At 43.4% G+C, this 26,168-nt stretch overlaps 1 protein-coding gene across 2 annotated transcripts in view; it reads right to left on the reverse strand.

The window, feature by feature from the left end:
- Positions 1–26,168, reverse strand: part of TRAF3IP2 (TRAF3 interacting protein 2) — a 44,544-nt gene that overhangs the window by 13,900 nt on the left and 4,476 nt on the right. For both annotated transcript variants that reach the window (XM_045499302.1, XM_045499303.1), the window contains 3 exons: positions 17,137–17,967; positions 7,022–7,199; positions 694–872 (listed from right to left, as the gene is read on the reverse strand). In XM_045499302.1, coding sequence (XP_045355258.1) covers positions 694–872; positions 7,022–7,199; positions 17,137–17,959 — 1,180 coding nt within the window. In that variant the 5' untranslated portion in view covers positions 17,960–17,967. The remainder of the gene's footprint in view (positions 1–693; positions 873–7,021; positions 7,200–17,136; positions 17,968–26,168) is intronic.

The raw sequence follows: 26,168 nt of genomic DNA on the forward strand, positions 1-26,168 counted from the left end.
AAAGGGCTTATTAGAATTACCTGAACTTCTCTAGCAAGCACAACAGAATATAACAATTTCACAAGTAGTCGCTGTTTTCATAAGATTTCTGGAACTTACTGTCCTGACTGACCTTAATATGAGAACATTTTGGTGATATTTCAACATTTCTGGTTCTGGCTGCAAAATCTGGAAAAAGAATCATCACCTGACACTTAGTCGAATGTTTCTTTAAATAAAAGGCTTGGTTTGCATTGGTTGTAAAACAGTATGGAGAATGTGAGACCGCTTTTTCCAAACAAGATTGCTCATTCCTACAGGAAATGACCTCGTTCCTGATGGCTGTTGCTAATTTATGGTGAAACACTAGGTCCCTGGCCAATACCACATGGACATCCAATCAATTTACCCAGGGACAAGTCCACTCAAGAGCATCATTTAGAAGAGAGAAACGTTGGAGTTATTTGTTGTTGGAGTATACGTTTAAGAAAATCTAATGGTAAGCATTTTGTGAGTTTTGCTGGTAGTGTCAGCATCACTAAAAACGATTCATATAAAATGCTGGTTACTTTTTAAAGCAAAAAGTAAGGAAGTGAAATTTATTTCACTCTGTGTATGAGGAATACCCAAGGTCAGGGATGAAAAATCATCAAGTACTCTCTAAGTAGAAGACCTGACAAAAAAGAAGGAAAAACAACATTGCAAACAACTTACGTAATTCTTCTGGCAAATTGCTTGTTTTCAGAGTTCCTCTGGCTGGAAGGTTACTAGGGGGTCTGGGGACAGCAGCTGGGGATGGAGCCTGGGGAGCTGGTGGTCTCAACTCTGCAGGACACTCCAAGGACTCCTCAGGAACTCCCGCTCGATTAGGTGGCTGATGATATAGTTGGTCCCTGGAAAAGAATACATTTATGGTAAAATTTTCATTTTTTTACAAAGGCAAACCTAGCAAGACAGAAAGCCTTTAAGAACTATGGGAATATACCAGTGAGCTATCTCTCTCCTCTCCCTCCATTTCTTTCCTGAGCCAGAGGGATGAGGGTTGCTCCATTGAATTTCAGTCAATAAGTAATTCGGCGGGCTGCCATTTGTAAGGACCTGTGCTAGGGGTCGAAAGAGGGAGCAAGACCTGTGTAGGAAGAACAAATATTGTTAAAATGTCGATACTACCCAAAGCAATCTACATATTCAATGCAATCCCTATCAAAATAACACCAGCATTCTTCACAGAGCTAGAACAAACAACCCTAAAATTTGTATGGAACCAGAAAAGACCCCAAATAGCCAAAGCAATCCTGAAAAAGAAAGCCAAAGCAGGAGGCATCACAATCCCGGACTTCAAGCTTCACTACAAAGCTGTAATCATCAAGACAGTATGGTACTGGCACAAGAACAGACACTCAGATCAATGGAATAGAATAGAGAACCCAGAAATGGACCCACAAACGTATGGGAACTAATCTTTGACAAAGCAGGAAAGAATATCCAATGGAATAAAGACAGTCCCTTCAGCAAGTGGTGCTGGGAAAAGTGGACAGCGACATGCAGAAGAATGAACATGGACCACTTTCTTACACCAGACACAAAAATACACTCAAAATGGATGAAAGACCTCAATGTAAGACAGGAAGCCATCAACATCCTCAAGGAGAAAGCAGGCAAAAACCTCTTTGATCTTGGCCACAGCAACTTCTTACTCAACACGTCTCCAGAGGTAAGGGAAACAAAAGCAAAAGTGAACTATTGGGACCTCATCAAAATAAACAGCTTCTGCACAGTGAAGGAAACAATCAGCAAAACTAAAAGGCAACTGACAGAATGGGAGAAGATATTTGCAAATGACATATCGGATAAAGGGTTAGTATCTAAAATCTACAAAGAACTTATCAAACTCAACATCCAAAAAACAAATAATCCAGTGAAGAAATGGGCAAAAGACATGAATAGACACTTCTCTGAAGAAGACATCCAGATGGCCGACCAATACATGAAAAAATGCTCCACATCACTCATCATCAGGGAAATACAAATCAAAACCACAATGAGATACCACCTCACACCTGTCAGAATGGCTAACATTAACAACTCAGGCAACAACAGATGTTGGCGAGGATGCAGAGAAAGAGGATCTCTTTTGCTTTGTTGGTGGGAATGCAAACTGGTGCAGCCACTCTGGATAACAGGATGGAGCTTCCTCAAAAAATTAGAAATAGAACTACCCTATGACCCAGCAATTGCACTACTAGGTATTTATCCAAGGGATACAGGTGTGCTGTTTCGAAGGGACATATGCACCCCAATGTTTACAGCAGCGCTATCAACCATAGCCAAAGTATGGAAAAAGCCCAAATGTTCATCGATGGATGAATGGATAAAGAAGATGTGGTATATATATGTATATGTATATGTATATATAGTATATGTATATGCTATATAGTATATGTATATACTATATATACATATACTATATATAGTATACATATACATATACTATATATATATATAATATATATATATACACATGTATATATATACATACACAATGGAGTATTACACGGCAATCAAAAAGAATGAAATCTTGCCATTTACAACTATGTGGATGGAACTGGAGGGTATTATGCTAAGTGAAATAAGTCAGTCAGAGAAAGACAAATATCATATGACTTCACTCATATGAGGACTTTAAGACACAAAAAAGATGAACATAAGGGAAGGGAAATAAAAATAATATAAAAACAGGGAGGGGTACAAAACAGAAGAGACTCTTAAATATGGAGAACAAACAGAGGGTTACTGGAGGGGTTGTGGGGAGGAGGGGATGAGCTAAATGGGTAAGGGGCATTAAGGAATCTACTCCTGAAATCATTGTTGCACTATATGCTAACTAATTTGGATGTAAATTAAAAAAAATAAAAGTAAAAAAATAAAAGAATATCAACAGGAAAAAAAAAAAAAGAAAAAGAAACAGAGAGAAGATTCGATTTCTCCATGCAAGGACTGTCTAATTGGGAAGATAAGTAGTATGTGCAAGGCAGACGTGGTCTCCAAAGAAAAAAGGAATATAATGGTTGACATACAAGGTTGGTGTTATAGGCATTCAGATAAAAAGACAGGATTTTTAACTCATGGTAGAGAACATTTCATTATGTATCAAAAGGTAGAAAAGGCCATGTAGGTTTAAGTATTTATGTTGTTAATATATGGATGAAAATCTGATTTTGAGGAGCTTTTAATGAAGTTTCTACCACATTGTTACATATTATTATTACTATTATTTTTGTTTTGGTCACCAGTATTCCCATGAACATTGTACTGAGAGGAACACACAGATGCACTCATGTGAGATCTGGAAAGCCAGAGGAAATATGCTTCTGCCACTTCTATGGTTTCTGTTGATTAGTGCTACCGTCGGTGCTGAGTTCCTGGGGAAGCACCCCAGTGTCCCATTACCAGCTCCCATGTCAAGGTGAGGGGAGAGGCATCCATTGTTGGCCAGTGCAGATCCAGCAGGCACAGAATGGACCCAATAATTGCAGCGCTGGCGGCTTCCTGATCCTGGACTGTACTATGGTGACATGGCCTTGAATGGAGGGTTCTCTGATGGCTTTCTGATCTTCTGCCTCTCCCACTGTGACAGAGGAAGCAGCTTTTTTGGCATCCTGTTCTTTGGTGTTGCTCTGGGGTCATTCCTGGAAGCCTGGCCTGAAGCTTGCCCTTCCAACCTCCAGCGATTCTGTAAGCACCCGATTCCCTGCATTAAATCCTTTCTGCTGAAAATAGCTATTTTCTATAACTGAATCCTGACCAATAGGGGGACTACACCTGCATCTGTAATGTTTTATTTCTTTAAAAAGGCTCTGGACTATGTATGGCAGTATGTTCTCATTCAAAAAAATCTAGGGAGTGGGAACGTGGATGTTTGTTGTTTGTTGTGTGCTTGAGATTGTTTTATATTCTAATATTTTTTAAGTTTATTTATTTATTTTGAGAGACAGAGCACGAGCAGGGGAGAGGAGAGAAAGGGGGAGAGAGAGTATCGCAAGCAGGCTGCACAATGTCAGCATATAGCCCTACATGGGGCTCGATCCCATGAACTGTGAGGTCATGACCTTAGCCAATATCAAGAGTTGGCTGCTTAACAGACTGAGCCACACAGGTGCCCCTTTATATTCTGAATTTTAAAAACGGTTTTGATGACAAAATCCATGTGTATATGCCCGGTTTTTGTAGATTGTTGCATATGCTCATATTTTTACCCAAAAGAGTATTACAAAGTTTGAAATTCCTATGCAACAGGATTTAAAATAAAATTACACAGAATCTCAAGTATACTATATTTTTCCTTTTTTTTTTTTTAAATGTTTTATTTTATTTTTGAGAGAAAGACACAGTGTGAGTGGGGGAGGAGCAGAGTGAGAAGGAGACACAGAATCCAAAGCAGGATCCAGGCTCTGAGCTGTCAGCACAGAGACCATCACGGGGCTTGAACCCACGAGCCGTGAGACCACAACCCGAGCTGAAGTCGGCCACCAAACCAACTGAACCACCCAGGCGCCCCAAGAATACTTACTATATTTCTAAAGTGTGAATGTTTGAGGAACTTATTTTTATTTTATATTTTTATTAATGTATAGAAAAAAATCTCCATAAAATATCCTTTTATCTAATGAAGATCCAGCTCCACATCCTTTTTGCATGAATTCCCTTTATATCGAAAGCTGCTTGGTTGTTACAGAAGACAATTGCTCATTTGATAAAGACATGTTAAAGCTTTGATAATATTTTTGTAAAATTTTTTAATGTTTATTTATTTTTGAGAGAAAGAGAGAGAGACAGAGAGAGAGCTTGAGCAGGGGAGGGACAGAGAGAGAGAGGGAGACACAGAATCCAAAGCAGGCTCCAGGCTCTGAGCTGTCTGCAGAGCCTGACACGGGGCCCGAACTCATGAACCCTGAGGTCATGACCTGAGCCGAAGTCAGACACTTAGCCTATTGTTGGGAAGATTAAGTAGTATGTGCAAGGCAGACATGGTCTCCAAAGAAAGAGGTGCCGCAAAGCTTTGATCATATTAAAAAACCTCCATATAAAAACAATATCATGGATTGAATGACAGAGGAAAGTTTCTGTGTCAAGGGTCCCTTTCAAATTTATCAGTAAGAGAATTAGCTTCATTACCTGAATTTATTTTTCATTATCCTAAAATGATAAAATAAATCCAAGGAGACCATAGCAGGCTCAAATTGATGTTACAAAAGCAATTACTCTGTACTAGCTTTGCAATTCTTCTGTAAATCTAAAAATATTTCAAAATCAATGTTTTTTTTAAAAAAAAATTACTATTGCCTCTCCTATCCAATGCCAGTGGACATGTGTCATAAAGTTGCTTAAATTTTGTCTGTTTTCTTGGAATTTCAGATATTTCTTCTGCAAGCATGCTTATCTGGTTGTACAGTCACATTTTAGTTAATTTCATTATTTAAACTCCATGCAATGTTTTAAAGTTTGTTTATGTATGTATGTATATATGTATTTAAGTAATCTCTACACCCAACCTAGGCTTCCAACTAACAACCCTGAGATCAAGAGCCAAATGCTCCACTGACTGAGCCAGCCAGGCACCTCAAACTCCATGCAATTTTGTTTTTGAATAATAAGGGCTCTGTCTAGAAAGAAAATCTGAGAACATATGGGCTTTTGAATAAAGGTACAGGCATGCACCTTATCTACCATTGTAAATGGAGTGGGCTTTTTTCCTTTTAATAAAGTTGCTGAACTAATTACCAACTTCTGCATTTCTGAAAAATCTGCTTTACAATGACCTTTGTGTCTCATTCTTTTCTCAAAAGAGAATATAATTTTACTCTGAATGGTCTATAAAAATTGTGCTTGAGCAAGAGCAAACATTTCATCTACTCTTTTCAATTTTGTCTTAAATTAAGAAGCTCCCTTTTTACAAATTCTTCCTCCGTATTTTAGATCTGTTAATTAAGAGGGGGGTGCCTGGGTGGCTCAGTTGTTTGTCCATCTCTCGATTTTGGCTCAGGTCATGGTCTCACAGTTTGTGAGATCAAGCCCTACGTTGGGCTCTGTGCTATTAGCACAGAATCCTAACCCTGCTTAGGATTCTCTCTCTCCCTTTTCTCTGCCCCTCCCTGGCTTGTGCTGTCTCTCAAAATAAATAAATAAACTTAAACAAGAACAAAGAGAGAGAAGAGGAAAACTTGAAGAAGAGTCAAAGGAGAACAATAAAGAGAAATGACTAAAACTTAGACAACTGAAGTCAAGAAATACCAGAAGTCGTTTTCTGGAAGAAGTATAGGAAAGACCTAATAATGGTGTTCCATGTGTGTGGATGCTAATATAAAAAAACAAAAACAAAAATTTTGTTTTTAAAAATTTCTCTTCGGAGCTAATCGAATTTAAAATTTCCAAGTAAGACTTGGGTTTAAACAGGTGTAGAAACTAGGGTAAAAAAGCCAAATATCCTATTGGTAGAAGTCAGTCGTAGTAAAAAGAAAAATCTATTTCTGGGCTAAAAGGCCAGGTGATTTGACCATAGAAGGAGGGGATGTCACTTGGCATTTTAAGGGCCATTCCTTCGAAAGAATGTTGACTTTCGTTGTCACCAGCGGCTTTATGTGTTGGAAAGAGATTCTTGTCAACCAGCTTCCATCTCCTCCTGACTCAAAGAGTCTATTCCCCTGTGTGGCTTGGTCACTAACCTGGGCAACAAACCAACAGAGACTTTTGATACATCTTGATTGCACTGGTGTCATTCTTTTTCTTTTTCACGTTAAACAATGTCTGGGGGTGCCTGGGTGGCTCAGTTGGTTGAGGCCCTGACTCTTGATTTCGGTTCAGGTCATGATTCCAGGGTTGTGAGATCGAGTCCCGCTTCGGGGTCTGTGCTGACAACCCAGAGCCTGCCTGGGATTCTCTCTCTCCCTCTCTCTCTCTGCCCCTTTCTCGCCCTCTCTCTCAAAATAAATACATAAACATTAAAAAAAAAAATGTCTGAAAGTTGGCCCTGTCATACTGATACCTTGGGAGCCCTGGGGAGTGGTCTCTTTGTGCCGGCCTCTCGTCTTGGTCCCAGGGGCTGGGGTAGTTCAGGATGACCTTCTGCACAGGGTGTGGGCCTCGCCCGCTGGCTCCCGGGAGGGGCTGCCCGCGTGGCTGGAACACTTGATGGTAGGCTGCTTGAGGGTGGTCGAGGCCGCCTGCAGGTGAAGACAGCAAAGTGAACAGGGCAGAACGATTCTAACTCCTTCGTGTGAAAGTATAAGCTCACAGCCAATTTTTGTCTCAATACTGAGGGTTCCAGATGTCAGCTACCACCTCTGTAATGTCCGCCATGTTTCCGTACTATTTTTTATTTGATAGTTTTCGGTCAGTCATTTTTTTCCCCTTAATAAAAACATCTGTGAAATCATCAGTGTGGTGTTCTAATTGGAAAGCACGAAGCTCCCCCCAGGCCCCTATTTTAATAAGATATTTAGGATAATCTAACCATGAGGATCGGCTCACACCACCATTCCTACCATAATTTCCCAGATTTCCAGAACACAAGACTAGGAGAAATGACCTCCATGAAAGATAGAGAATTCCCCCAAGTGGACACAACACACACACACTCACACACACACATATACCATTCCCTCTTAAGGAAGAAGTAAATGAATGAAAACTTGGCTCATACCTCTGGGAAGTAGCTAACCAGTTGGCAATAACTCCTGACCTTTATTCTTCTCTTTTTGAAGCCTACATGTGCTTGGGACCATGGCAGTTAGATAAGGGCAGGCCTGGTGGCTCAGTCGGTTGAGTGTCTGACTTTGGCTGAGGTCATGATCTCATGATTCATGGGTTTGAACCCCACATCGGGCTCACTGCTGTCAGTGCAGAGCCTGGAGCCCGCTTCAGATCCTTTCTCTGTCTCTGTCTCTCTCTCAAAAATAAATAAACATTAGGAAAAAAATTTATAGAAAAGGGCAGACCTCAGGACACAGCCAGGGCTGGTGGTGACTTATGTGCATGTGTAACCCAAGAGAAAGTTGGTCCCAGCCAGCCCCAGGAGCAGCAGGGTTCCAAGGGAAGGAGGGCATCCTGCCTGACCCGGTGAAGGAAGAGAATTCAAGGCCAGAGGAAGGATGGGGAGAAAGCAGTAATGATGAGAGGAAGCCTCTGAGGGAACTCTGAGCCCAGAGGGGCTCAAGAGTGGGAAATCTATGGAGCGCCTGGGTGGGTCGGTTGGTTACGTGTCCAACTTCGGCTCAGGTCATGATCTTGCGGTTCGTGAGTTTGAGCCCCCCCGCATTAGCCTCTGTGCTGATAGCTTGGAGCCTGGAGCTCGCTTTAGATTCTATGTCTCCCTCTCTCTCTGTTCCTCCCCTATTTGCATGCGCACTCTCTCTCTCTCTCTCTCTCAAAAATAAATAAAAAGAAATTTTAAAAAAAGAGTGGGGAATCTAAGCAGTAAGTGTGGGGGTGCATCTTAAGGGTGGGTCTAGCCTACAGAGGGATCGGAGAGATCCAAGTGGATAACGCAGCAAAATAAACTATCCAGTAACTGCCTAGTGATCTAAGCACTGCCACCTCTGCCCAAGAGGTTGGATGATCTAGCAGGCATAGCCAGTTAGAATAGGAAGGAACCTTGTTTTTCAAAACATTTTTTGATCCTTATTCTTTTTCTGATAATAGTAATAATTAATAATAATAATAGTGATAATAAAAGCTTGCTTGCTGTGAGGTAGGATACATGAAGAAATGTAAAGCAAAATAAAGCCAGCAAGTGAGAAAGTCACCGATAAGGTAGGTTGGAACCAGAAAATGGGGGGGTGAGGATATAGCAGAGAATTTTCTTCTTAGTTTGGTGGTCAGCAGCCATTGACGTTTTTAGGGGAGCATTCAAGGGAACGACAGCCTCAGATAGAGACAGAAAACAAGTAATGTGCACGTTCACTGCCTCCACGTCTCCACTGTCTGACTCAGGAAACTTGGCTGGGTGACCCTGGAAACGCATGCAAGCCAGTCTCTCAAACATGGTCAGGTTTCCTGGGTTCAACCTACTGTCTGCTTTGACACGGGATGCCAGCCAGGCCCTTCCTGTCACCTCTCCGACCCAGGTTGACTCCTGGCCCTGACCCTGATGCTTGCCCTGCAATTGCTCTGGCCTGGTCTTGCTATTTAGGGGCTTAAGGAAGGGGAGGAGGGATGAAAGAGTAGGTTGCTGGATCTATCCCAGCCCCCTGGCTGATGAAGGAGACCAGGACTTGGAGAGTACCTTCAAGAGTGGGGACACAGGACCACAGGACACGATATACCACACAGATTTTGCTTTTACAGCCTTCTCGGAGCAGGCAGATGTTTCAATGGGGTCCAGATGGCCAGGTTGCTACTGCTGCTCCTTTTCCGGAGCTAGAAAGGGGAGAAAGGGCCACTGCCATCAGAACACCAGGCAGGGACCAGCCCTGCTTCTAGAGGAGTCTTGCATCAGTGGACCATTTACAAAAGCAGCTGCAGCGGCAACCCTCTGATCTCCCCTTGCACTTAAAATCCTCCTTTGTGATTGGATTCCTGGGCTTGACCTTGGCCCCTAGTATGCTCTCACAAGCTCACCAAGCCCCAGCTACCCTGGTCATCTTTTATCTTGAACACCCAAGCTTGTCCCCATCTCCGGGACCATGAGATAGTCATCCTCTCTGCCTAGCATATTATTGCACTATGTCTTTACAGACCAACTTCTTGTCATTCCAGGCTCACTCAGATACCACCTGTTCAAAGAGGCCCACCCCCTCCCCCAGTTGCCTTATCCTACCCCCCCCCACCCCATTTTATTTTCTTCATGGTGTTTATCATATGTTTGAGTAGTCATGACTCTTGTCAACTTTTTGTCTGCCTTCCCTACTAGCATTTAAGCTCTGTGAAAACACAGACTGAGTCTGTTGGCCACCAGGTCTCCAAGCACAGTGCTGGCACATGGGGATGCTCAAAAAAAAAATGGATGAATGAAGATTCAACAGTTCACACACAGAAAAAGAGAAGCCACTAGACTGTCTACTTATGTGCAGTCCATTGTGTTTTTCTAGTGTCTCTCCTGGAAGTAGGAAGGAGAAAGACTTTGCCAGTGGCCTTGAAAGTTTTTAATATTTGCAGCCATTTTTGCTTCCCATATCTGTTAATAAGCAGCTAATAATGTTTTATTTGCTTTAGAAGGACTACCAGGCTCTAATCATAGGGTTTGTTTCTTTTCCAGAGAGCGGATGTTAGTGCTGTTAATCAAAAGCCTTTGAATCAAGGTCATATGATTTCTAACAGATTATTTCCCGCACAACATGTTTTTGTCTCATAGCAACAAATCGTGTCATTAAAATCACTAAGGCATGTGGGCTAGGGTTTGATTAGCTGTAACTTTCATTTCTGAAATGGCCACCTGAGATAAAAACTTGCACCGGTTTATGTGACCAGATGAAAATGATCCACGTTACCTGTTTTTAAAATTGACAAGGAGAGTCCTCTCTGCTGTCCTTTGATTGTTTAAAACAAAGAAATATTGAACACTAGAGGGTCAGCCAAAAACAAGCCTTCCCTTTTGTAAGTGAAATTTGGTTGTGTGGACAAGTGGCTAAATGAAAAGTATTCATTTATCAGGTAAATGAATATCTCTTCATCGCTCACGTTTTATTCATTCTGTTCCACTATTCTGACCGAGCCTTGCTCATTTAGTTGGGTATTCTCCATATGATCACGGCCGACACTTTTTGAACACTCGCTACCTGCCAAGTACCGTACTAAGCTCCTTAGCTGGGAATACAGAGTTCAATTTTCTGTTTTCTTAAAGAAGTTTGAGAATAAAATCTGATTCCCCTACCATGGTCCTTGGATCCTTCCCCTTCTGGCAGAGCTCACCTTGCTGCAGCCCCGTTGGCTTGCTTTTGGTGCCTTCATTGCACCCAGTTCCTTGCTTCCTTCACTTTCTCATCTTTCAGATTTCAGCTCATAGGTGTCCTCTCAAACAGGTCTCCTCTCGTCATCCTATTAATGCCTAACACCCAGTTATTTCCTTCATAGCACTTATACTTTGTTTTGTTTGCTGATTTCTACTTATCTGGCTCTCTAGTAGACTATGAGGTCCATGAAGACAGGATCACATCTGTTATATCACTGCACACCCAGTGCCTGGCATAGGATGGGCAAATATTTGTTGAATAAATTGATAAATGAAGGGACAAGTTCTGTTTCCAAGTCCCATTGACGCCCCTCCTTTCCTCCCCTCCTCTCTTCCATAGGACCGTTAAAGATGGCCTTTCCATGGCTCGATATCACAAAAGCCCCACTCATGATTAGGGATTACTCCTTTCCTCAGGAGGCAGGGAACAGACTTCTTTTTATTCATTCAACAAATATCTGTTGAACCTCCACTGCTAGCCATGCAGCGAACAGAGAAAAACAGGATACAGTTTCTTTGAGCAGCTCAAAAAAGATGGAGAAAGAGAGAAAATCTGTGTGTCTGTGGGTGTCTGTTTTGAAACACAAACCCACACTCGTTAGTATGTGAGAAGGGGAGGCGTGCGAGTCGGCAGCCACCTACTTGGTAGACTTAAGAATTACCGCCCCAAAATATCTCCCCCACTGATGTGTCCTCAGTGCCTAAAATCCCATCACAAGAATTTATTCTGCAGGAGATGGGGGATGATGTGACAGACAGATGATTTGTGAGCAGGGTAACTCCTCAGTTCCGAGGCAGTGTTCATCACAGAACAAAAATACAAACCTTGCACACTCATAAATGGGTGCCCGGGACAGTATGTTATTTGTCAGTCTGAAAACCCTCTTGGCCTGGATGCACACAGTTTTCATGTCACTAGGGCTTTTACCACTTGGAATTTGTAAACCAAATCCTAAACGAGGTTTTCCACTGATCAGTCAAGACGTTCAACATTTTTCTTCCTTATTAAGAATGGTATTGCAAGAGTTTGAGAGAGGAAATAAAATCTGATTTTCAAGTTGTCAAAAAGCATGATGATATAATGCAATCAGTTTGGCCAGGAAACAAAATGGCCAACATAAACTGTTACGGGAACACCCACAGCTGTAAGCAGCTGCGGTTCCTGAAAGGCAGGTCCTTTATCATTTCTTCCATCTGGGTTATTCTTTTCCTTACTTTTAATTGTGTATGCACTCTAGCATACGAATAATCACTTTTTCGGGTTCCTGTCAGCAATAGTAGGCCTGTGCCCACAGTTTTATTTTATTCGGTATTCTTGGTAGAGAAAGCAAAAAATTTTATAGTAAAATAAAGGCTGTTTAGATTTAATACGTTCTTTTTTTTCCCCAAGTTATTTGCATCATGGGCTTTATTTGATTGCACAGCCATGATCTCCATTCTGGTGACCTTCAGCGGAGGGATCCTGAGACAATAAGAGGCCAACTTCTCTGGGAGGTCTGGTGGGGGTAGGGGAGAAAACATTAAGCCTATTCTACTGCTTTGAACTTGTTTTTTGTTTGGTTGGGTTTTTTTTACATGAAAGGGGTGACCGGTAACCATTTCTGCTTTAACTTGCAAAGGCTAGGGTATGCCATTTGCATGGTGATCATTATTTATTTATGTTTTCATTAACGGATGAGGAAGTAATGCTCTTCTAAAGCCAAGTAGAACCACGTTTCAACTGCACGAGCATCCCTTAGGTGAACAGCTCTTTTGAAGTGGTTTTGTTGGCAATTAAGTGCCGTTATAGTCCTGACATGAAACTAAGCATTTGTACACCTGCTCTGAATACTTAAAATCTGTGCCGGTGAGAGGAGTGTGGAAAGGGAGGGGCGCTCTCCAGGACTGGGCTGCTGGATCCATGTGAGTAATAACAATGATAACTAAGAGCTGCTAGTTGTTGAGGGCTTACTTTCCTAGTGCCTTCAGTATATTATCTCATTTAATCTTCAGAGCGGCCTTCATGGGAGCCATTGGTGCTGGGGGCCTCATAAATATTCTGGGCTTGCAGTGCTCTGAAGAAAACCATAAGCACAAGTCTTCCCTGACAAAGCCAGCCCAATCCTGACCCTATTCCTTGTGATTAGATGCTTTTGGGAGCCGGGGCCAGGGCAAAGAAAGGCATGGTAAATTAGTGTGCTATATACTTTCATTTCCTGGGGGGTTTTCTTTCTTCTTTTTCACTTTTACTTATTTTTCAATTATAAACATAATACCTGCTTGCTATAACAAATTTAAGAAAAGTATATAAAGTTAGAAGGACAGTCTCTCTGTCTCTTCTTAATTCCCTGTCTGCACTCTCCCGCCCCACCCTGACTACCCCAAGCCATGATCACTGATAACAATTGGGGCAATTGTTCCAGACTTTTCAATGTACGGTGTTTAAACATATATAGCTTTTAAAAATAACACATATGGGATAAACACTGCATCTTGCTTTTCTGCTTGATCTTTTTTATATAAAGTCAGAATGTGTATTTTATTCTGTGTAACAGAGGTCTAGTAGTCCGTTGTATAAATAAATCTCAAATTACTTATCTGTCCCCTTACTGAGCGGCATTTGAGTTGTTTTCCTTTTCACTGTAATACAACAGTGCTTTACTAAGCATCCCTGTTCATGTGTTTTCATATGCTTGTTTAGCGTTTCCCTGGGATAGATCCTGTAACTGCATCTGCGGGGCCAAGGAAGCACATTTAAAATTTTGATAAATAGGGAGATTGCCTTCCAGAAGATTGTACCAATTTATACTCCTGCCAAGAGTAGACGGGGGTGTTCATTGCCCCATAACCCCACTAACACTGGATGTTGTCTGACGTTTTTATCTTTTTGCACATCTAATTAGGAAAATGGTATCTTAAAAAATTTTGCATATATACATTTTTCTTAAATTTAGTAATGTTACATATGCTTACTGACTGTATGTCTTCTCTGAATTATTCCCTTCTCCTGTCCAAGTTCTCCCCTCTGCCTTTCATCACCTCTCCTCCCCCCAGGACCCCCAGTGGTCCCCTTCTCACCGCTTCGGTGGAAGGAAATGGTATACAGAGCCAGGGCAAGGCAGTTGATGAGAGAAATCTCATCAGAAGGTATTAGAGACAAAAAGATTCCCCAGTCAGAGATGTTTGCATTTTAAAAGAGTCTGCCCGGAGGGGGCAATTTGCACTCACCTCCAAAGACTGGATGGCTGGTGGGGTCATTTCAGACTTCAGCACAAAAAATATTTCCACGTGGGAAGATCTTTCTGGGATCCTCGAATCATAAGGAGTTAATGCTTTCTTTGTCTGTCATAACCAGGCTTTCTCCTGTTAGTGGGGAAAGGCAACTGCCTGGGACTTAGTATCACAAAGCCCTTACTAAGTATTCACACTTCTACACATTAATCTTAGGAATTCATCAGAAATGCAGAAAAAACTCCTATACATGATGTTTGTCCTAGCATTGCTTATTGGATCAGAAACTGGAAACTAGTAACAATGTCCAACAATGGAGAATAGCTTAAAAACCATTTGGCAGATCCATCTGATAAAATACATGCAGCACTTTTTTTTTTTTTTTTTGAGAGAGAGAGAGAGAGAGAGAGAGAGAGAGCGCGCGCGCGCACACACACGTGCATATGCAGGGGGAGGGGCGGAGGGAGGGAGGAGGAGAGGGGGGCAGAAAGGAGGAGGGGGGAAAGGAGGAGATATATATTTGACATATATTTTATATGTCAAAACCCCAATAAGGAATTATATTTAGGTGACAGAAGTATGAATTGAACTTTTAGGGGCACCTGGGTGGCGCAGTCGGTTAAGCGTCCGACTTCAGCCAGGTCACGATCTCGCGGTCCGTGAGTTCGAGCCCCGCGTCGGGCTCTGGGCTGATGGCTCAGAGCCTGGAGCCTGTTTCCGATTCTGTGTCTCCCTCTCTCTCTGCCCCTCCCCCGTTCATGCTCTGTCTCTCTCTGTCCCAAAAATAAAAATAAAAAAAAAAACTTTAAAAAAAAAAAAAAAAAAAAAAAAAAAAAAAAAAAGAAGTATGAATTGAACTTTTAGGCATATTTCAATTTTGAGAGCAAAATTCTGATTCTGATTTTTTTTTTGATCAGAAAAATCATCTTTCAATGCACAGAGTAGGATGTTAAAAAGTAGTTTATGGTATTATCCTCCCAGAATTATTCCCTTTTATCCTGGAAATCATTGAGAAATAAATGTACCCCTGACCCTGCCAAGGTCCAGGCCTCAGTGATTCACATGTAAGGAATTCGGCCACCACACCCATCCTATTACTGGGCCCAGAGAGCAGGCCAAGGTGTCTACAACCCCAGTCAGTGACTTCCCAGCCTCCCAAACTCAAGGTCTCAGCTTTAGGCCTCAGAGCCTCTTTCTCCCTGAGCTTGCTGCCTCCACAGCTCCTGGCATCACTCTTAACCTCACATTTATTCCTACTTTTTCTTCCAACCGTCTTCTAAGCTCCTTTAAGATTTAGCTCAAGTGTCCCTCTGGAAATCTCCCCAGATCAGCACCTCGTCAGGCTGTTTGCTTCTGCTCTGTCAGAACACCTAATGTCAGTACGGCATCTACTCATGGGCTTGCCTACCTCCCCCTCCAGAAGGCAAGCTTTTGTACATCAGGGCAAGAGTTTCTGTCCCTCCTTTTTTAAAAAAAATATGAATTAATGAATTACTGTGTTGCTCTATTCACTTTAGGGGGCTTTATACGAAGTGTGCTTGTATAAATATATAAATTGTGATTGGTTATAGGATTTTTGATTCTTTTTTTTTTTTAAGTTTATTTATTTTGAGAGAGAGAGAGAGCACGAGTGGGGGGAGGGACAGAGAGAGAGAATCTCAAGCGGGCTCCACACAGCGCAGAGCCTGACACGGGGCTCAAACCCACGAACCACAAGATCATGACCTGAGCCGAAGTCAGATACTTAACCAACTGAGCTACCCAGGTGCCCCAGCATTTTTGATTATTTCTATAATTTATTTCAAAGCTAGGCATCAGACCAAAGAGTCTGACCATTTCAACTGCTTTTTGTACCACGTTTATTTGCTAAGAAAAATATATCTCACAGCCCTGTGACTTCCCAGTAGCCTTAAACGGAGACTTAACATCAAGAATTGTAATGAACCTTTTATCTCAGGCTAAGACTTTATCACTTCCAGAGACACTTACTGCACTGATACACATTACTCACTCATCCGCTCATTCAGAAATAATTTCCTCAGAGTCTAGCGTATGCTGGCCACTATGCTAAATGCTGGAAAATTATGGATTAAAGATATACCTTTGCTGTTGTGCTGGAGGGAGAGGTAGACGAGTCCATGGGTAGATGCATACTGATATTAGGTGTTCTGACAGGCAGAGCACAAGGAAACGGAGAGCCCGAAGAAAGGATTGATCTGGGGAGTTTTCCAGAGGGACCCTGGAGCTAAGTCTTACAAGGTGATGGTTGTATAACTCTGTGAATATACTACAATTCATTGAATTGTACACCTAAGTGGGTAAAGGGTGAACTTTACAGCATGTTGATTAGATCTGTAAAGCTGTTTGAAAAAAGAGGTATAGAACTGGGTCAAATGTGCATGAAGGGGACGAACATCCTGGATAGAGAAGAACAAGGGCAAATGCTTGGAGGTGTAAAGAAGTTAGACAGGTTTCGGGGGACTGCGGTCCTTGGGGGTGGCCAGGGTTAGAGTAGAGGTGGGTGGCTCAAGTCCCCAATGGGGTTTAAGTAACAGCATCATAAGAGCAACTCGGTCTTCATGTGATGGCATGAATCCAGAGTTTCAATAACATTCCGGCATTTTTGACTGAAGGCCTCTTTCTTTGCCAAAACTAAGATGGAGAAGCAGCTGGGAAGAACCCGGATGCCCAAAAATGAAGACAACAAAAATATACTCTAGAAGTCATTTGGGTCATCTCCCTGCCTGTAGGCAGGTTTCAATTAAACTGAGACAAAAGGATCCATTTTCTCCTTAAAGTTTTACAGAGAAGGAGGTTCCAAGTGGGACAGGCTTTGGGCTAAGATGAAGCATTCTTCTGGAAAGCCCCTATTCTGGGAAGCAGAATGCCTTCCCTGCATTCTGACCTATCTGTGCTGGTCTAGAGACGTGAGGCATGGACACAAGGCCTTGTTGACTTAGTTACCCAGCCCGGAATGTCCACAGGAGGTGAAGTTCACTTACATGGCACCTGGTGATGGGGACCTCCAGGACAATGGTAATGACAATTCCACTGAGCATGAGGGCTGGGAGGCAGCATCTGTACACACGCTGGGTACCTCCGAGGTTCAAACTGAGGGAACTCCCTGGACCTGAGAGGTCTGGGGAGGTCCTGGGGGTAACACACAGAGGTGAGGGGCAGGGGCCTTTCCAGCTGCCTGATGCCCAGGACATCCTGGGGCTGGGAATCATACCCCGTGTCTATTGTAGGCAGATCTGGGGCTGCTCGGTTCCTGTGGGGCCGGGGCTGTTGCACCGTCTCTTGGTTACTGCCCGAGGCGTCTGCCGAGGCATTAGGTAAACTTTGGTCTGATTTCTCTGAGTCATGGCCAGTGTCAGGAGAAGCTGCTGAAAGCTGAGATTCTAGCCATTGATTCCGTTTTTCCATAAATGAAAACTGATGCTCCAGGGGGAGGGCTCCAACCACAGACTCAGGCTCGTGCTGGCAGGCTGCAGAGGAACCCGAGGGAAAATCTTTGCCCGGGTCCGGGTGTCTCCTCCAGAAACTGTCTTCGCTCTCCTCCAGGATTTTAGTGCGCAGGCAGGTGACATGCTGGGACACGGGCCGCAGGTGATTGGAAAGTTTCAGTGGTGGATGAGCCTGAGAAAAGTCTCCTGAGGAACAGTGAGGGGCTTGGGGTGCAGACAAGCCGTTGGGTGCCATGTTCCTTAGATTTGGAGCAGGTGGTTCGGATGCCTCTTCCCGGGAACAGCCTGGGATTGGTTTCAGTAAGTGACTTGGGTATGGTTCTGATTCATCAACCTCCACAGGAATGCTTCGGTTCATCCTAGTTTCTGGAACAAGAGAAAACATGCCACAGCCTTAGAAGACAGATCATCTCTTGGAGCCCCTACTTTATGGCCTTAAGAGACCTCGTTCAAGATGTGGTTTCAGTTAATAGCAGTGTGACACCAACGTGTTTCAAAGCCCCAGTCACATAAAGTTGTTCACTCATTCTCTAGGCAAAGGCTCTAGTATTTATTAAGATACTTTTACATGGAAGGCAATTCAAAGAATGTGACGGGACCATCATGCAGTAGACAGCACAATGGGAAGACAGATGAATATCAACAGCTAAGTATGGAGGAGGGAAATTATAATGTGGGCTGCTGCGTGTGTGTGTGTGTGTGTGTGTGTGTGTGAAGGATATACAAGACCTTGATTGGTCTGCCTTTGAGGATGCCTCTGAGGATGCAGTGGGGAGACAGTGTCCACCTTATAAACTTTAAAAATGTTGCTTCATTTTTAATCAAAAAAAAAAAAGCATTAAAAAAAACAACAAAAAAAGAAAGTGTGAGTTAAAAAGCACGGAGAAAAGGTCATAGTGACATTTCCCACTTAACAACTATAGATTGTTTTCTGGACTTAATTCCCTCTGGCACTATGCTTACAGTCAAGGTAGCCGTGGCCGTCTGGTTTGTGATGAACTGGCTGAACTAGCAAGGCTGGCTAAACTAGCCTTTAGCCTACAGTCCGAGTAATATTGGTTTTACCTGTAAAAATAGAACCCGTAATCAACATGATGGAATAAAAGAGAAAATTAGCCTCCCCTTATCATTAGTTTGCTTGAGATGACGTCCCAGGACACCCAAGCTCCAGCGGAAGGCAGGAGGCAGGCAGGAAAAAAAGAGTACGGGAGTGACTGAGGGCCTGCAGAAAGTTCCAGAGCAGGTGTAGTGGTAGGGAGATCACGAAAAAAAGACATCCCAGAGGTCTGTTCCGTGAAGGCCTTGTACACAGTATACCTCAAATATCATACAGAGGATACAGGTGGTGCTCTGCTGGTGGATTTTTAAATGCCTATTTGGGGTTCCTGGAGAATTTCAGCCATATACATTTACTGAGGGCGTGCTGTGCCCCAGATCGTGATGTACGTCAATTGTCCCTCTAAGCCAAGTTTTGAAGAATATGAACTCCCCTTCTCTTGAGCCCTGTATCCGTCCCAATGGGAACCTGACAGCACCCGTTTTAAGGTACTCCCCTCTGAGCAGAGGTGGGGCCGGCAATTTCCTACCAAATTTATCTTCAGTGCCTGTAGGCAGAAACTTCTCTTTGCCTCCCCACCCCCTGCCAGGTGAACTCCAACACTTCTCCTTAGCCTCGCTTGGTAACAAACGTACCCATCTGCTGCAAACAACCTTTGTGCTGTTTTCTGGCCCGGAAGAAAACTCTTTTAGTGTCTAATTCCTGGCTGGCCCTCTCTCCCTCCCTGCCTCATTTCCCCTTCTCCCGGCTGGCTGACCCCCCCCCCCCCTTCTTGGCAGCCGGCTGGGCGGTGCGTGCCCCTGGCCTCTGGCCTCTGCAGAAAAGAGACCTCATCACCTACCTCGATTAGACCTTGTAAAAACGAACAGGAACCTACCCCAAACACAAATATCTCAGCTATTTATTATTTTTGAGTGCTCACCATTGTTTTCCTCTCTTTCTTACATTTTTTCTACAGCTGTGAAATTGGATATGCCACACAACATGCTCTTCGGCTGGTCAGGAAACAAAGGTATTTTCTGAGGGGGTGGCTGAGTGTTGTGTAACCTCCTGCAAGCATCTGTGGGCCCACAGCTGAGTGGAAGGGCAAGGAGGTGCCCCGAGTGAGGGAGCTAGCAAAAGGCCTGCACTCTGTCAACGATTTCTTGTTATGTGATTCAGGTGCCACAGTTTACATTCTCCCTGGGTTTAGAAAAAAATTGTTTTAACGTTTATTTATTTTTTGAGTGAGAGACAGAGAAACAGAGAGAGACAGATCATGAGTGGGGGAGGGGCAGAGAGAGAAACACAGAATCTGAAGCAGGCTCCAGACTCTGAGCTGTCAGCATAGAGCCCGATGTGGGGTTCAAACTCATGAACTGCGAGATCACCACCTGAGCCCAAGTCAGACACTTAACTGACTGAGCCACCCAGGCACCCCTCTCCCTGGATTTTTAAATGTGAATGAATACCTTAATGGGGGGGGGGGGGTGTGTGTGGCTAGATGGCTCAGTCAGTTAAGCATCCTATTCTTGATTTCAGCTCAGGTCACGATTCCAGGGTTGGGGGATCGAGCCCTGTGTTGGCTCCACACTGGGCATAGAGCCTGCTTGAGATTCTCTCCCGCCTTTACCTTTCCCTCTGTCCCTCCCCAACTCCTCCAAACAATAAATTAAAAAAAAAATGTATTACAAGTATTTCCCTAAAAATTGCAAATTCCAAACCTTCCAGGGGCTTGAAAGAAGCTAATAAAAAAAGGTGACAAGCGTGGCCATCTCACATAACTGGAAATCTGAGGTCTATCTTATGGTGGGAATTCTACAATTAAAACTGCTCTGAAATTAAACTAAAACTACCCCTTGGATGGTAGTAAGGATCAGCCGGCAATAAATGGCCTCTGGGGAAAGCTATGGGATTAGTAAACCATAAAAGGCAAAACAACCCTTGGTGTTTTAAACGTGTCACTATCAAATATTCAAAGAGCAAATAATTACTGAACCTACTATGTGTCCAACTCTGTGCTCTATAACCTCCTTCTGAGGCATGGGCTGAATGAAAGAAACCCTTTTTTTAATAACAAGTAGTACTTGCAAGTGATACAAAGTTCAAGAGTACAAAAGGGTATACAGTGAATGGTAATCAAAAGTATTTCTAAAGCCTTAAAAAGCATTATTCCTGCCCTCATGTTGCCTGTGATCCAGAACAAGAGAGAAAATAGAGGAAATCAAAAGCCCTATCTCAGGGCCTTTGCACTTGCTGTTCTGTCTTCTCTGAACACTCTTTCTCTACATGTCTGCAGGGCTTGCTTCCTTTCTCCTTCAGGTCTCCTTCTCAAGTGTTTACTTGCCCTCCTCACTCCCTGTCTCTTCCCTGCTTCACCATCCTTTCCAGTAGTTATCACATCTTACATACTACAAAATGTGTGTTATAACTGCAAATATCTAATACATTCCTTAATTGTTTATTGTTTCTTTCCTCCCCCAGAATTTAAACTTCATGAGGATGTGATTTTTGACTGTTGGGCTCATGGCTATCTTCTCACCATCTAGAGCTGTACCTGGCACACAAATATTTGTGGACTGAATAAGTGATGAATGCCTGTTTTTGGAAAGAGTACAGATCTGTGTGGCTGGAAGGATCACTGACAGTGAGAATATCAGGCACCACGGTGGGTAGCAAGGAATATTGGGTGGACCAAGTACTCACAGTTCTTAAAGTTACCCCACTTGGGGACCCTTCCCCCTTACATCCTTGCTTCTTCTCAAATATTTATTAAGGGCTCACTAAGTGTCAGGCCCCAAGGTGAGTCTGGGCCATGCCTACGAGGTCCCATCCGTGGGCAGGGTTGACCGTGAACCTTGCTTGCAGAATACAGGTGTTTCTACCATCTAAAGGGAACATCTGGTATTCTGTTCCAGATAGGGAGCTGGTCTGGTCATGCATCATCAGGCTTTGCCCGGAACAGTGGAGGGTGGGCATGCCTCCCAGCTACCACGTGGGTCCCTCCCAGCCCTAGATCCCTGCCAGAACTGGCAAAACAAACCCTGATACACAAATGGTGTCACTAAGAACAACTACACGCAAATGCCGCATCAGAGGGTCATGGGCAGATTAGTGGGAAACGGCCGTTTCGTTTTTGGTCTTTAATGTCAATATTGTAAAAATGCTACACATTAAAAATACTCATTCGATATCTCCCACGGCTAATATTTCCATCTTTCCCTGTTTTATTCCAGGGCTTCTCACATGATATCCACATGGTTACGTGGCCTGTGCTCCAGTCCCCAACAGGGGGTGGCACTTGGAGTGAAATGGAAAAACTTCTGTGTCCTACCACTGTTGTAGAGGAGAAGGCTCTGACTCCCCAGAGGGACAGAAGAGCTGCCAGCCAGGACCCTGCAAGCCTGAATGGCAGTGCCGCGGACAGATGCTCGTGGACATCCTGTCCCACTCAGCAAGCCTGGGGGAAGCTGGGACCGGTCAGCCGGGAGGATAATGGTCAAGTCTACCTGGCCTCGGGGCAAATTCCTGGGGAAAGGGACAGGCTAGAGGGTGAGAGAACTCAACTCAAGGGAGTCTTCTGGCTCAGAATCTCTTTTTGAGGCTCAGAACGCAGGTGCTCAAGCCCCACACCTAGAGATTCTGAGGTGAGATCAGGGCTCCCGTGTATCTTTGTTTAAGTCCCACAGGTACGCAGATTCTCTTGTACTCTGTGATCTGTGCCATTTGGCAGGAACTATCAGAATTTTAAACGTTTATGCTCTTTGACCTAGTAATTTCACTTCTAAGAATTTCCTCCACAGGGATAAGGGTGTACCCTGCGAAATGAAGAGGCTCTGAAGATAGGCGATGCAGCCTTGTTTGTAATAGCAAAGACTAGAAACAACCCACATGTGCAGAAAGGTTCTAATTTTTTTTTTTAATTTTTTTTAACGTTTATTTATTTTTGAGACAGAGAGAGACAGAGCATGAATGGGGGAGGGTCAGACAGAGAGGAAGACACAGAATCTGAAACAGGCTCCAGGCTCTGAGCCGTCAGCACAGAGCCCGACGCGGGGCTCAAACTCACGGACCGCGAGATCATGACCTGAGCCGAAGTCGGCCGCCTAACCGACTGAGCCACCCAGGCGCCCCGGAAAGGCTCTAATTTTTAAAAACTGTGGTCTGGCCAAACAACGACTGCTCTGTGTCTTTTTTAAAAAGACAGAGGAAGTGCTCTGGGGACTGATGTGGAACGATGTCCAAGATTTATTTGTGAAGTTAGGAAAAGTAAAGAGGAGAACAGTGTGCGGAGAGCATGCTACCCTTTGTACGATCTGAGGTTGTGTATGCACATGCCATCTCGTCAGAAATTTGGAACAACGGTCGCCTCTGGAAAGGGAACTGGATGGCTGGGGAACGGGAACAGGAGGGACGCTTGCTTTCCGGAGCATTTTATACCTTATATATCTACTTAAAAGATAGGAGAAAAGGAAAAGCTTCCGAGTGGTCCTGCTGTTCACAAAGATTAAGAACCAACGTGAAGGAAGGGGAGGCGTGTCTCTGAAAAGACAAAAGACCATTCCGCTGAGGGTGAAAACATTTGCCCACCCCCCCCCCCCCGCCCGGGGGCAGGAATGGGTGGGCACCAGCCAGGAACAGAGGGCTAGTCTGGAGTACACACAGCTAGGCTGAAGCAGTCATGCACGGGAGTCTGGTTCTGATTCACTGAGTTGACCCAAAAGACGCTAACTTCCCTTCTCTTGAATCTCATTGCCCTTTGGACAGTGAGCTGTGCTTCTAGCCCTTGATTCTGACCGCAACTTTCTTCAAATCCGGCGGTTTTTCTCTGTCCAAGTCTCGTCTTTGGCTTCCTTTCTGCCTCCTCTGGCCTGAAACCTTTCTCTTAGCATATCCACTCTACCTTGAGTAGCCTGATTTTGCAGATAAGCTCTTATCCAGATGGCAGCGGTTCCAACATCCCATGTGACAATGCTCCCTGGTGTCCCATTCACAGAATTTCCCACCCCCTCCTCCCTTTTCCTGCACACAGCTCTTAGTCAATCCCCTGGAGCTGCCTCCAACTCTTTGCTGGTATCTGTTCCCGGCAACTTTTTTCTTCTCCAGCACATCCTGCCTTAAATTCTTAGTTTCTTGAAACAGAGCCTATTAAGTCTTCAAAACACGATTTTTCTGATCTCACAGTTCATAAAAAAGCTTCTTTTCCTTCCCTCATCCCAACCTTCCTTTCTGCATGTCCATTACATACCGCCCTGGCCTGAGTGCAAAACAAGTTCTCTCAGGGCACACGTGAAGAGACTTCATGTCCACGTTCGCAGTGAACTGTGGCTTCTGCTTTCCAGATGGACTTACTCTGAATCAACCCATATTTCTAGGATGTAGTATTTAAATGCACAGGCTCTACATTCAAACTCCCCGCGTTTTAATTCTTTCTTTGCCAGCTGCATGATTAGATGTGAGACCTTGAGAAAATTACTTTACTTCCCCGGGCCTCATTTTTCTAATATGTAAAATGGGGGGAAGACCATTTGTCTTACAGGGATGTTGTGAAGATAAAAGAAGATGTAAATAAAATGCTGACTGCAGAACCCGGCCTATATCAAGCTCTCAAAAAACAAAACCTGGTTTATTATTGTTACAACTGATTTGGCTTTAGAACTTTCTTCTAGACTATGTTCACTGGTTTTATACCTGAATGCTAGTATTATTATATGAGCCTAATGAATGAAGACCATATCTTCTTAACCAATATATATATTTGTGGCACATTCGATACGCATGGCCTCTTGTCTTAAAAAGAGCTGGGCCAGACAGGGTATGTCCTATAACTTTCCCATTCCTATTTCACAGAGGGTTAGAGATACATTAAGTAGCTCTTCCAAAGTCACAGCTGAATCTAGCCTATAGATCTCGGAGACCTTTCCATTAAACCACATAGATCAGGAGCAAACTTTTTCCGTAAAAGTCCAGAGAGTAAAGAGTTCACGCTTTATGGACCACAGATGGTCTCTGTCTCATACTCTTGCTTATTTAAAAAATTTGTTTTTAAGCAACACTTTAAAAATACAAAAGCCATTTTTAGCAGTATGCTGTAGCAAAAACAGACTATGGGCCACATTTGGCCCGAGGGTTATAGTTTACCAATGGCTGATACAGATTACACTGATAAAATACAAAGAAACCTTCCCCTTTATTAGGAGTAACTGCTAATATTTGTTGAATGTTTACTATGTGTCAAATATTGTTCCAAGTGCTTTACATGTATTAACTTATTTCATCCTCACAGCTACCTTATTCGGTAGGGATGATTGTCAACCTCATTTTACAGATGGGGAAACTGAGACACAGGGAGGTTAAGTGACTTTCCCAAGGTCATATGTCCAGTAACCAGCACAAATAGGATTCAAATCCAAGCAGCTCAGCACCAGAACCCGTGCACTTAACAATCCGTTTCGTGGTTAAGAACCCTGACTTTGAAGGGCGGGGGAGGGGATTGGAGCAGCTGAGTAACCCCCGGAAGCTTCTGGAATGAATATGTTTCAGACTCTTCACCTTGAAGCTAAGGAGGCGTGGATACGGGCCACCTGTGTTTTATAAAGGATTACCGGGCGGGAAACCTGTGGTGGCTTTCCTTCATTCCAGTACAATAGAGGACATGGATGAGGACTGCAGAGGCATCTTGATTTGAGAAAAGCACTTGATTGGATCTCATTAAATTTTAATCATAAACTGAATTCAAAATAAATTGAAAACTGGTTGACAGAGCACAAACAAAGGGTGATGATAAATGGCGATGCATCTAGAGAGGGGATATCTTCCAGGGGACGCCTCTGAGGCAAGGACGGATGGGATTTAATGAAGGTGTTATGTCCCTGGAAGAAGACAAATAGACAGCGAGAAACAGAGGAAGGGCAGGAGTGAGCAGCCTGAGTAATTAATAAACCACATTACCAGCTCCTAAATAATCAAGGCTTGCTGTTCACCAACCACGTGGATTTTTTTTTTTTTTTTTTAAAGAATTCTTTGGGTCAACAATAGTCTTGAAGAGTCCTAGAGGCACACACCATGAATATTTCAGGTGGACGTAATAAATATATACATTTACAGCTAGAAAGATCCTCAGATCCAATTTGGATCCGATACTTTCAATTACAGATTCTCAAGGTCTTACTTCATTCTGCAGAGAGTAATTTTTTTTTTTTATAAATTAAAAGTCTAAAAGCCATGTTATTAAAAAAAAAAATCTTTAAACTCATTAATGCTCTTTGTTTACTGCCCAAATGCATGCAAACTTTCACAATGTCAGTTTGCTCAGTGGAGGCTGGTTTTGAGTGAACTGTTTGGCTCCGGTTCAAATTCCAGTGAATAAATACTTCCAAGTTTACTTGCAGAGTTTCCCAGACAGAGAAGTTCTTCCATTTGGTTTGCCAGAGGATTGGAAGCAGTGGTGAGCCCTGGAGACAAGGGAACATTTACTGGCCCTTGTTCATCCCCTGCACGGTACAACTCACATCAGGCTCAAGGCAGCACG

This window comes from Leopardus geoffroyi, chromosome B2, assembly GCF_018350155.1.
Source record: "Leopardus geoffroyi isolate Oge1 chromosome B2, O.geoffroyi_Oge1_pat1.0, whole genome shotgun sequence".
NCBI lineage: Eukaryota > Metazoa > Chordata > Mammalia > Carnivora > Felidae > Leopardus > Leopardus geoffroyi.